We start from the raw sequence: 11,840 nt of genomic DNA, 5'->3' as shown, positions 1-11,840 counted from the left end.
GGCTGGCCGGCGGCGGCGATAGCGGCAGCGGTAGCGGCAGGGAAGGAGAGAGGCGGGCGCGCGGGAGGGAGACAGAGAAAGAGAGAGGGGGGAGACGACTTGGCCTGTTAAGTGGGCCTTCTTTGTCGTCTGCTAGCAGAAGGCAAAGAGGGCGGCCGTTTAGGGCTGGCCTACGTCTCCTCTTTGCCGTTCGCTGGACGGCAAAGAACCTGACCTAGCCACGCGATGCCTTGTGGGGCCCACCTGGCCCTTTGTCGCCTGCCTTCCAGCTCTTTGGGCAAAGAAATAGCTGACGGCAAATAGCATTTTTGCCATCAGCCCTTTCTTTGCCGCCGGCTTTGTGGAAGCAGACGGGAAAGAGCCTCTTTGCCGTCAGCCAGCGGACAGCAAAGTACTCGCGGACGGCAAATAACTGGATTCTAGTAGTGGTCCTCTACTTTGTTGTTGCAAATTTTACGTGGCTGCTAGGGCAAACTATAAGAACCATTCTTATCTATGCAAAATCACAACAGTAATATTCAAGTTGCCTTTTAACCTTCTACAAGGACCGCCTTTGTCAAATCAGATTCAACTAAAGTAGGAGAGACAGACACCCGCCGACCACTTTAATGCAATACTAGTTGCAGGTCAAACAGTGGAACAGGTCTCATGTGCGAGGACATGTAAGGTTGGTTCGAACCGCTTCATCCCACAATACCGCTGAATCCAAATAAGACAAGGGAAGTAAGCAATCTGAACATCAACACCCACAACAACTTTTTGTTCTGCTCATGCATATACATCTACGCATAGACCTAGCTCATGATGCCACTTATGGGAAACAAAGCATGGAAATAAAAAAATTCCTACGAAACACCCAAGATCCAATCTAGGAGATGCATAGCAACGATAAGGGAGTGTATCTATATACACTCGTAGACCGAAAGCGGAAGCGATATAACTCGGTTGATGTAGCCGTACTCTTTGTGATCCAATCACGGTCCAAACTGATCTAGTGCCGAACGGACGGCACCTCCGAGTACTTTAGCACACACGCGACTCAGTGATGTCTCCTCCTCCTTATGCAGCAAGATAAGGGGGAGAAGTAGATGGGATCTCGATCAGCACAACGACATGGTGGAGATGGTGGTAGAGTTACTCCATTAGGGATTGACCAACCCGTACCGAGAGAATATGGTGGTAGGAGGGGGGAGCCTGGGAAAGGGTTTAGGGTTCGGCTCCCCTCCTCTCCCTACACTATATATAGGGGCAAGGGTAGGTGGCGCAACTCTTAGCCCCTCCTCCAAGGAGGGGTGCGGCCAAGGGGGGAGGAGTCCCTCTCCCGTACGATAGATGGGATTCCTCCCTTCCCCCTCAGGGTTTCTTGACCCCCAAGCCACATGGACTCTTGGGGCTGGTGCGTCTGGCCTCACTAGGCCAGGGCGCCCCCCTTCGGCCCATGGTGGCCCCTGGGGGTGGTGGGACCCACTGGTGGTCCCTCAGAACCATTCGGTGGCCCCCGATACGATGTCGGTATTCCCCCGAACTTTTCCAGTACCCTAGAAATGACTTCCTATATATCAACCTTTACTTCGGGACCATTCTAGAACTCCTCGTGACATACGGGATCTCATCTGGGACTCCAAACAACCTTCGGTCACCAGTGTACATATCCCAATACTAGTCTAGCGTCAACGAACGTTAAGCATGCAACCCTACGGGTTCGAGAATCATGCAGTCATGACCGAGACTCCTCTCTAGTCAATAACCAATAGTGGGACCTGGATGTCCATATTGGTCCTAGATATTCAACGATGATCTTTATCGGTTAAACCACAATGTCGAGGATTTTGGTAATCCCGTATGCAATTCCCTTTGTCCGGCTATATGTTAGTTGCCCGAGATTCGATTGCCGGTATCTCCATACCTAGTTCAATCTCATTACTGGCAAGTCCCTTTACTCGTTCCGTAATACAAGATCGTGTGGCTAAACTCATTAGTCACATGAAGCTTCTTGTGATGTTGTATTACCGAGAGGGCCTAGAGATATCTCTCCGTCACACGGAGTGACAAATCTCAGTCTCGATCCATGCAACCCAACAGAGACCATCGGATATACATGTAGAGCACCTTTATGATCACCTAGTTAGACAATGACGTTTGATAGCACACAAGGCGTTCCTCCGGTATCCGGGAGTAGCATGATCTGATGATCGAAGGAACAAAACGCAAGTCTAAAACGGTGCCCTAAGGGCTGTATTTCTAGGGAAACAGAGGGAAGAAGCTTAGGAATTATCTTGATGTAGTGGTTCAGTAAAGGGCCTGAAATCTGCTTTGCAGATGGCATAGTTGTGGGCGTCAATTAGGTCATTAGCGTCCTCTCCGCAGACGCGCGCACACAAACAAGTGAGTCAGTACGTGTGCCCCGGATGGAGATGCACGCACATTACATTACCGTCGGCGGAAACGTTAAAATTGTGTCCGTTCCTTCCCATCCCCTCGTAAATGTTGTGGGACTCGTTGAGTGTAGTAGTAACAGCTGTATGGTTTATCATGAATGCTGGGGGCTAGCGTGCCCGCATATGTGGTTGGATCGTCGATGCAACAGCAACAGCAACCGCCGGTTAATTAGGGCATGTACAATGCATAGCCTCAGGGTGATGCCTCGCATGCCATGTAGGATCGAATATGACGTAAAGTAGGTTCTGATAGGGAAGCAGGATCCTCTCCAGGAGGCGGGTGCTTGAAGAAAAAAAGTGTGGTCCGGTGACAAAAGCTGAAAAGGTTGGAGTGAAAAGTAAAGATGCATGTGTACTAGAGTCTTTATTTTTTGTTTCTTAATGAGGCCCACTAGCGGTAGCTTATATTGGGGAGAAAATATAAATGTAGGTGGCGCAAATTACTTTTTATCATGGGGCATATGTATCCATATGCCACCATTGTGCATGCCCTTACTCTTCCGGCCTCTCCATCCTCGATCGTCTTCTTCTTGTGTGTGTTGGTTTAATTGTCCTCTCCGTGGCGGTGTGGTTAGTTCGGGGTCTGGACACGGGGCCGTGTGGCCTGGCGCGCGCGCGTCATTGTCCTAACAACTGGCCTAATTCACAAATTGGCCGGGCGCGAGCGAGCGGTAGACCTCATGCTTAATTCCTCCCGTTAGTTAGTTCAGGGAGCTCCATCAGGACGGATTATATGCTCCTCCCGCCGTGATTTCTCGTCGGATACGCGCGCGACGTTCCCCGCCGCTCCTAAAGGGACGTCGTAACGGGCAGAACGGCAAGCCTCCTTGTGGCAATGAACCGGCCAGGGGACCAACGCATTCCTTCTCTTCTCGTGAAGCATTTCCTCGCCAAAGCCAAAGCCAAAACCAAAACCAAAACCAAAGGGAAAAAAAAGGAGAAGGCAGTAGAAGCGAACAGGGCTCTGCATGTCCACCTTTTGCTGTGACCGATATTACTCCGACCACTGTTGCCTTCCGTGGCTCTGCTGCATGCCATTTTTCAACCAACAAGACAAGAATACGTGAGCACGTATGAGCGAGTCCTCGCAGTTTGCTACTAGTGCTCCAAAATGTTTCTCCCAACCCAACTTGCACATAGATACTACTAGATCAAGAGGCTAAAAATTCCGTGGGCAGAAGAGATCGCATTTGCCGTTGGGCTGCAAGGTCACAGCAGAGCAAAGAGGCTTGTACGGTACTCAAAACAGCTCACTGATGCATGGCGATGCTGCAGGATACTACAGGGACTCACGGGTCAGGCTGGCTTCAGCTTGGACTGGGAGAGAGCAGAAAAGGCGCAAGAAAAGAATCTTTCAATCACAAACCCCACCTAGTAGTTAAGAAAGAGAAGAAAAAAAAAACCAGGCACATAACAAACAAACTAATCATCATCGCCACTCATCGCCCCGGTGCATTTATTCTACGCCCAGCTCCTCTTCATCCTCCTCCTCCTCCTCTCTGATTAGTATTAGTATTACATTAACATATTAACAATCAATCGGTGGAGGAAAAAGGAAATCGTCCCATCTTGCGGCACCAATCAATTCATTAATTAATCAACAATACTTATGCAAGCGAAAAGATACAAAGAAAAAATCGGAAATGCTAGCTAATTATCTCTAGTTTTCTTGCGCAGGGAGGGGAGGGCATCACAAATCACATGGCACAGCAGGCAGGGGCAGGAATATGAGTGGAAGCAACCTGCCTGGTAGGTAGGTGAGGTGCGGTGCGGTGCGGCGAGATGATATGCATATGGGCTGGGCTGGGCTGGGCATACACGCGTACACCGCAATGTGCTCGCCAGTCCACCACCTACATATAAACACACCCGCACACCGCTGAAACACAATTACAAACCCACAGACACCTCCAACCCGTTGGTTGGATAGCTCAGCAAGACAAGCGAGCTGAGCAGAGCAAAGCTTGAAACCCCTACCGACACTTCTTGTGCCTCCCAGCCCATAAATCCCCCACGTACTTTACTCGTCATTTCTCGCACCTCCCCCTCCCCTCCCCTACATTCATTCATTGCTTCCTTTTCCCTCTCCCTCTCTCTCCCTGCACATGCTAAAGGCTGCCTCGCCCATTGCCTGAGCGTGGAGAGCTACCTTGCCTGCCTCCCTCCCATTCTTGCTGCTGCTCTCCTTGTCGTAAAGGAGAGTGCGTGCATTGAGGACCACGGCCATGGCGCCAGCGGTGGCCGGAGGAGGCCGCGTGCGGAGCAATGAGCCTGCTGCTGCCGCTGCCAGCGACAAGCCCTGCGTGTGCGGCTTTCAGGTGTGCGCCTGCACGGGATCGGCCGCGGTGGCGTCCGCCGCCTCCTCGCTGGACATGGACATCGTGGCCATGGGGCAGATCGGCGCCGTCAACGACGAGAGCTGGGTGGGCGTGGAGCTCGGCGAGGACGGCGAGACCGACGAAAGCGGTGCCGCCGTTGACGACCGCCCCGTCTTCCGCACCGAGAAAATCAAGGGTGTCCTCCTCCACCCCTACCGGTACGTGCAACAAAACCCCCTATATCTGCGTCATAGTAACAATTACTACTTACTATTTCATACTTACTGTAAGAAGTATTTATTTATTATTACTCTTTTGCACAACAAGTCTAAAATGATTAAACCAACAAGCACCACGCCAAGGTTGACAGTCAGGATTATTTGATCTTGACCGGTGGCGGTGCTCATGAAGATTACTAGTATCGCTAGTACTCCTAGGACTAGTACTAGTAGTAGCATTGTCTGGTCGGTGTTAATCACAGTAAAAAATAGTTAATTAATGTAAACCTGGATTAAAAATTGATAAGTCTGAGACAGGTCACGTCAGAGGCGGGCCAATGATGGCTCGAATCCACCCAAAACAGCGCGTCCCGGTGTGGGCTGTCGGCTCGGTGCGGCGGGGCGCTGGTTCTTCCATTTTATTACTACTAGTCATAGTCACTGCTGCATGGGCCCGCGGGAGGGGACGTTAGCCGTTGGGCCTGCCTGGCAGGTGGGCCCCGGTGGCCACCCTGGCGGCTCATAAATCCTTGCCACTTTAGATAGTAGAGTTAATTAATAAAATGTGGGTGTGCGGGGGGGTTGGCCTCTCTGCAATAGCAATAGGAATCCGAGGTGAAACGAGATGACAGTGGGCTTGGCTTGCACGTGAATCCAAGCCACATCATTAAAAGCCTCGTCGCCATTCTCCCTGGGGACGTCGCAGTGAGAAAGTTGGTTAAACTTTTAGGGTTCGGACAAGATATAAAAGTAAGTAACATGTCCTTTTTTGTCACTGGAGAAACGTAGTATGGTATGGTAGTATATGAGATTTTTCGGCATCTAGTTATAGATGGATGATGCTACTGCTGGAGCCTGTAGTACGTTAGTTTTTGTTCAGCCGTTTTATGGGGAGAAAACGAGAAGAAGATTATCATGTCATAAAAAGGAGGAGAAGCAAAAGAGGTGGTGCCACCGCATGAATGCCTTTTTCCCCAGAAGAATGCGTGAGTCATGTTGGCACCGAGAAAAGCCATATTAAAGTGGCAGAGTTACAACTCAGAAGAAATGCGCGTGTCCCCTCAAAGAAGAAGAAGAAGAAATGCGCGTGCTAGATAAACACTACTACTAGGATATGTGAAGTGCACTCGGCACAACATCTTCAAAGCACTCCAAAGATTAACAAGAAAAAGATTACTCCTACTCCAAAGTACTCCTACTAGTGGTAGTAACGATTAGCAGGAGAAGGTTCCAACGACTTTTTGGCGCCAATAGCACAAATAAAGAAGAAGAAGAAAACTTACTAACGAGAAAAGAGGCCCATTAATGGAGCAAGGAATCCAGCGGCACCACCTCTGGCCCGCGCACGACGGACGGGTGAGGGAGGGGCCCGGGCCTACTGACAGCCGAGGCATGTCGGTGCTCATACACGGCGCCGTTTGCTGCCAAGTGTGCCAGCTCACACTCATTGACTTGCCAGCTCCCGCCTTGGCTGTCAATGAGAACATGATACCCTTCTCTCTCTTTCTCTCTCTCGCCTTTTGGCATTTGCAAAAGAAATTAGAACTAGCTGTCTGATAGGGAAAAGAAATGCAAAGGGCGCATGTTCCCTCCAATAATTGCACCCAATCATCGTACCAACATACTCGATTAATCCAAACATTTTTTTACTAGTAAGAGTGAGTTGATGATGAAGTGTAACTGACGGTGAATGTGAATAATGCAATGCAGGGTGCTGATCTTCGTCCGTCTCATCGCGTTCACCCTGTTCGTGATCTGGCGTATCTCCCACAAGAACCCTGACGCCATGTGGCTGTGGGTGACATCCATCTGCGGCGAGTTCTGGTTCGGCTTCTCCTGGCTGCTGGATCAGCTCCCCAAGCTGAACCCCATCAACCGCGTGCCGGACCTGGCCGTGCTGCGGCAGCGCTTCGACCGCCCCGACGGCACCTCCACGCTCCCTGGGCTGGACATCTTCGTCACCACGGCCGACCCCATCAAGGAGCCCATCCTCTCCACCGCCAACTCGGTGCTCTCCATCCTCGCCGCCGACTACCCCGTGGACCGCAACACATGCTACGTCTCCGACGACAGTGGCATGCTGCTCACCTACGAGGCCCTGGCTGAGTCCTCCAAGTTCGCCACCCTCTGGGTGCCCTTCTGCCGCAAGCACGGGATTGAGCCGAGGGGCCCGGAGAGCTACTTCGAGCTCAAGTCCCACCCCTACATGGGGAGAGCCCAGGACGAGTTCGTGAACGACCGCCGACGCGTCCGCAAGGAGTACGACGAGTTCAAGGCCAGGATCAACAGCCTGGAGCATGACATCAAGCAGCGCAACGACGGGTACAACGCCGCCAACGCTCACCGGGAAGGCGAGCCCCGACCCACCTGGATGGCCGACGGCACCCAGTGGGAGGGCACCTGGGTCGACGCCTCCGAGAACCACCGCAGGGGCGACCACGCCGGCATCGTCCGGGTCAGTACTTACTATTCTTATTATCACTACCATTTACTTACTCCTACTTACTGTCTCTTTCCTACTAGAGTACATGTCTGCATGCATGCATGCTGCTGTTGTTGGAATCTTGGTTAGTAGTTAGGGCCTCGTTATTAGGGCATGTACAATGCATAGCCTTAAGGTGATGCCTCGCATGCCATGTAGGATCGGATATGACGTAAAGTAGGTTCGGATAGAGAAGCGAGATCCTCTTCAGGAGGCGGGTGCTTGAAGAGAAAATATGTGGTCCGGTGACAAAAGCTGAAAAGGTTGGAGTGAAAAATAAAGATGCATGTATACTAGAGTCTTTATTTTTTATTTTTTAATGAGGCCCACTAGTGATAGCTTGCATTGAAGAGAAAAAATTAATGTAGATGCTTTAAATTAGTTTTTGTCATGAGGCATATGTATCCATATGCCACCATTGTACATGTCCTTAGTGGCCATCTGATGTGATGCCTGCCTGCACTGCTGTGCCGATCCAAGGGAGATTTTGACAGAATGGACGTGGTGATAGTCGAGAGTGCAACCACCGGCCGGCCAGCCAAGCACACTTGTGGACAGACATGGAAGAGAACATGCATGCTTCTCTTCTCGCATCCGTCCTGTGGCCACCAACGTGTGGTTCCACTCATTCATGCTGTGACGAGGAATGGTGGTTGGGGTGGTCCTTTCCCCCCGACACCACTACAGCCTCCACTTTATGACCCATTTAATTCAATTCACCGGCCCTGCTTCTTTGTTAACTGCCTCAATCATTCATCACTTTACTCTGCCCAACTCTTAACCCTGTCTGTAGTAATAATTAATTACTCCAACCACTAATCACCCTAAGGTACCCCATAGTAGTAGTAACACTCCAGTAAGAATCATTTGACCTTTTATTACTATGGAGCAGTAACAGCTAAAATTAACCATGTCATTCATTTAACCTTGTTTTTTTTACTACCACTATCTGCCTAAGCTCAAGTTGTGATTTATCCGCAAAAAAGAAAAAGAGTCAAGTTGTGATTGTACTACTAGTGCAAGAGGAATGGAGTGCTGACAATGGTGTGTGTGCAATGGATGCAGGTGCTGCTGAACCACCCGAGCCACCGGCGGCAGACGGGCCCGCCGGCGAGCGCTGACAACCCACTGGACTTCAGCGGCGTGGATGCGCGTCTCCCCATGCTGGTGTACGTTTCCCGTGAGAAGCGCCCCGGACACGACCACCAGAAGAAGGCCGGCGCCATGAACGCGCTCACCCGCGCCTCCGCGCTGCTCTCCAACTCCCCCTTCATCCTCAACCTCGACTGCGACCATTACATCAACAACTCCCAGGCCCTCCGCGCCGGCATCTGCTTCATGGTGGGACGCGACAGCGACACCGTCGCCTTCGTCCAGTTCCCGCAGCGCTTCGAGGGCGTCGACCCCACCGACCTCTACGCCAACCACAACCGCATCTTCTTCGACGGCACCCTCCGTGCCCTCGACGGCATGCAGGGCCCCATCTACGTCGGCACCGGGTGTCTCTTCCGCCGCATCACCGTCTACGGCTTCGACCCGCCCAGGATCAACGTCGGCGGGCCCTGCTTCCCCAGGCTCGCCGGGCTCTTCGCCAAGACCAAGTACGAGAAGCCGAGCCTCGAGATGACAATGGCCAAGGCCAAGGCCGCGCCGGTGCCCGCCAAGGGGAAGCACGGCTTCCTGCCTCTGCCCAAGAAGACGTACGGCAAGTCGGACGCCTTCGTGGACAGCATCCCGCGCGCGTCGCACCCGTCGCCTTACGCGGCGGCGGCTGAGGGCATCGTGGCCGACGAGGCGACCATCGTGGAGGCGGTGAACGTGACGGCGGCGGCGTTCGAGAAGAAGACCGGGTGGGGCAAAGAGATCGGGTGGGTGTACGACACGGTGACGGAGGACGTGGTCACCGGGTACCGGATGCATATCAAGGGGTGGCGGTCACGCTACTGCTCCATCTACCCACACGCCTTCATCGGCACCGCACCCATCAACCTCACGGAGAGGCTCTTCCAGGTGCTCCGCTGGTCCACGGGCTCCCTCGAGATCTTCTTCTCCAAGAACAACCCGCTCTTCGGCAGCACCTACCTCCACCCGCTGCAGCGCGTCGCCTACATCAACATCACCACCTACCCCTTCACCGCCATCTTCCTCATCTTCTACACCACCGTGCCGGCGCTCTCCTTCGTCACCGGCCACTTCATCGTGCAGCGCCCCACCACCATGTTCTACGTCTACCTGGGCATCGTGCTCTCCACGCTGCTCGTCATCGCCGTGCTGGAGGTCAAGTGGGCCGGGGTCACCGTCTTCGAGTGGTTCAGGAACGGCCAGTTCTGGATGACGGCAAGTTGCTCCGCCTACCTCGCCGCCGTGTGCCAGGTGCTTACCAAGGTGATATTCCGGCGTGACATCTCCTTCAAGCTCACATCCAAGCTACCGTCGGGAGACGAGAAGAAGGACCCCTACGCCGACCTCTACGTGGTCCGCTGGACGCCGCTGATGATCACACCCATCATCATCATTTTCGTCAACATCATCGGATCCGCGGTGGCCTTCGCCAAGGTGCTGGACGGCGAGTGGACGCACTGGCTCAAGGTCGCCGGCGGGGTCTTCTTCAACTTCTGGGTGCTGTTCCACCTCTACCCGTTCGCCAAGGGCATCCTGGGGAAGCACGGCAAGACGCCAGTCGTGGTGCTCGTCTGGTGGGCATTCACCTTCGTCATCACCGCCGTGCTCTACATCAACATCCCCCACATGCATAGCTCGGGAGGCAAGCACACAACGGTGCATGGTCACCATGGCAAGAAGTTCGTCGACGCAGGGTACTACAACTGGCCGTGAGGTCCCTGTCCACTGTCCACGACTTTGCCGCCGCGCATCCGGACAAGATGACCTGAGACAAGAAACAACAAGTCATCCACTCAACAGTGCATGCATCAATCTGATCGACAAGCAGAGCCCGCCAAAGTTTGCATTTTTTAATTTTTTTCTTCACTTTTTTGCCCGTTTCTTTTTAGTTTTGTCCAGAAAAAAGATGGTGTTGATTTGATTTAGTTCTTAATTACCTGTGGTAATTAATTATGTACTTAATTATACATTACGCCAAGAACAAGGGAGACGACTTAGCGGGTACGGGATGTACATGCTCGACGATGTATAGAGATGAGAGAGGCTGGGAGTGCTGGGCCCGTGGGGTGGAGGGCGGTATTCTTTTAGTAGTATTATATGGAAACAATAAATTTAATTTCATTAATTCGTGCATGTGTTCACCTCCCTGTCGCCACTGATGTCTTTTTGTCAGGGAATCTACTTATAGTATATTTATGCAAATATACACAATTATTACTTCGTCCAACAATAATAGTACTACTTACCGTCTAATTGCTTGACAGTAGTGGGAGACTGATGATTGAGCCGGGCATGTTCTCTTCATTATGTTAGCTTTATTCTGTCCCACTATGTGTTACCGAATACTCTCTCCGTTCTAAAGCTCTTATCTTAGATTCGTCTAGATACATATGTATCTAATATTGAAATGTGACTTGTACGTTCATATTTAGACAAATCTAAGAAAAAATTTTAGGACGGAAAGTATTTAACTTGTATAAAGCTGGAAGCCATGTGATCGATCTGAAGTTGCACTGTTAATGTTCCTGATCTACTTTCAATTGTGGACGTCAGAGTTGGGCGTATCCTCCGCATTCCACATCTCTTCGACGAAAAAACACCATCTATAAAGGGATAATTGGTGTCGTGTTCTTATAGCAACGTATCATGGTTGATAAGATTGTCTTATCAATTTAGCTGCATTTTTTTTGAAAAGGGACGCTTTATTACTTAAAAGGTTTAAGCGTTACATCCGGCCTATGCATAACTAAGATGCATACAGTCAAACAAAGTCCTCTTATACAAACAAAAAAAATAAAAAGGCAGAATACCAAGAAATATGTAGAGTCTGTATAACGCCTAAAGCGGAGGTGGGTCAATTCGAAGATCATGTTGCCACCCATGTTGGGTAAAATTACCCCTCGCCGTATCCTCCAATCGTGTACAACCCCCCGCGTAAATAGGTCTCGATTCTCCACGCGTTGTAGAGAGAACCATAAACGAAGATTCTCGGTACATATGTAGATAACTTGCATTAGAGAAGTACTTTTATCGTTAAAAATCTTATCATTTCTACATAGCCAAAGCGCTCAAATAACAGCAAGCGCTCCCACCTTAAGAAGAGTTCTAAACCTGTGATCAATCCCATGTAACCAGTTGCCAAATACATTAGCAACACTACAAGGAGAATACAAGCTAGAAGCTATCTGGATGACTCACTATATAGACCGAGCCAGTTTGCATCGGAAGAATAAATATTTTATTGTCTCATCATGATGACAAA

The 11,840-nt window shown here is 51.0% G+C and overlaps 1 protein-coding gene across 1 annotated transcript; it reads left to right on the top strand.

The window, feature by feature from the left end:
• Positions 1-4,322: 4,322 nt before the first annotated feature.
• LOC119336682 (probable mixed-linked glucan synthase 6) lies at positions 4,323-10,719 on the top strand. The gene is made up of 3 exons (XM_037608757.1): positions 4,323-4,974; positions 6,685-7,429; positions 8,522-10,719. Exons 1-3 carry the CDS (start codon positions 4,664-4,666, stop codon positions 10,289-10,291), a joined length of 2,826 nt encoding a protein of 941 aa, XP_037464654.1. The 5' UTR covers positions 4,323-4,663; the 3' UTR covers positions 10,292-10,719.
• The last annotated feature ends 1,121 nt before the right edge of the window (positions 10,720-11,840 follow it).

The sequence above is a fragment of the Triticum dicoccoides genome, chromosome 7B (genome assembly GCF_002162155.2).
Source record: "Triticum dicoccoides isolate Atlit2015 ecotype Zavitan chromosome 7B, WEW_v2.0, whole genome shotgun sequence".
NCBI classification, from domain to species: Eukaryota; Viridiplantae; Streptophyta; class Magnoliopsida; order Poales; family Poaceae; genus Triticum; species Triticum dicoccoides.
Note: the sequence above shows the minus strand (reverse complement) of the source record. Positions and strands in the feature narration are given on the sequence as shown.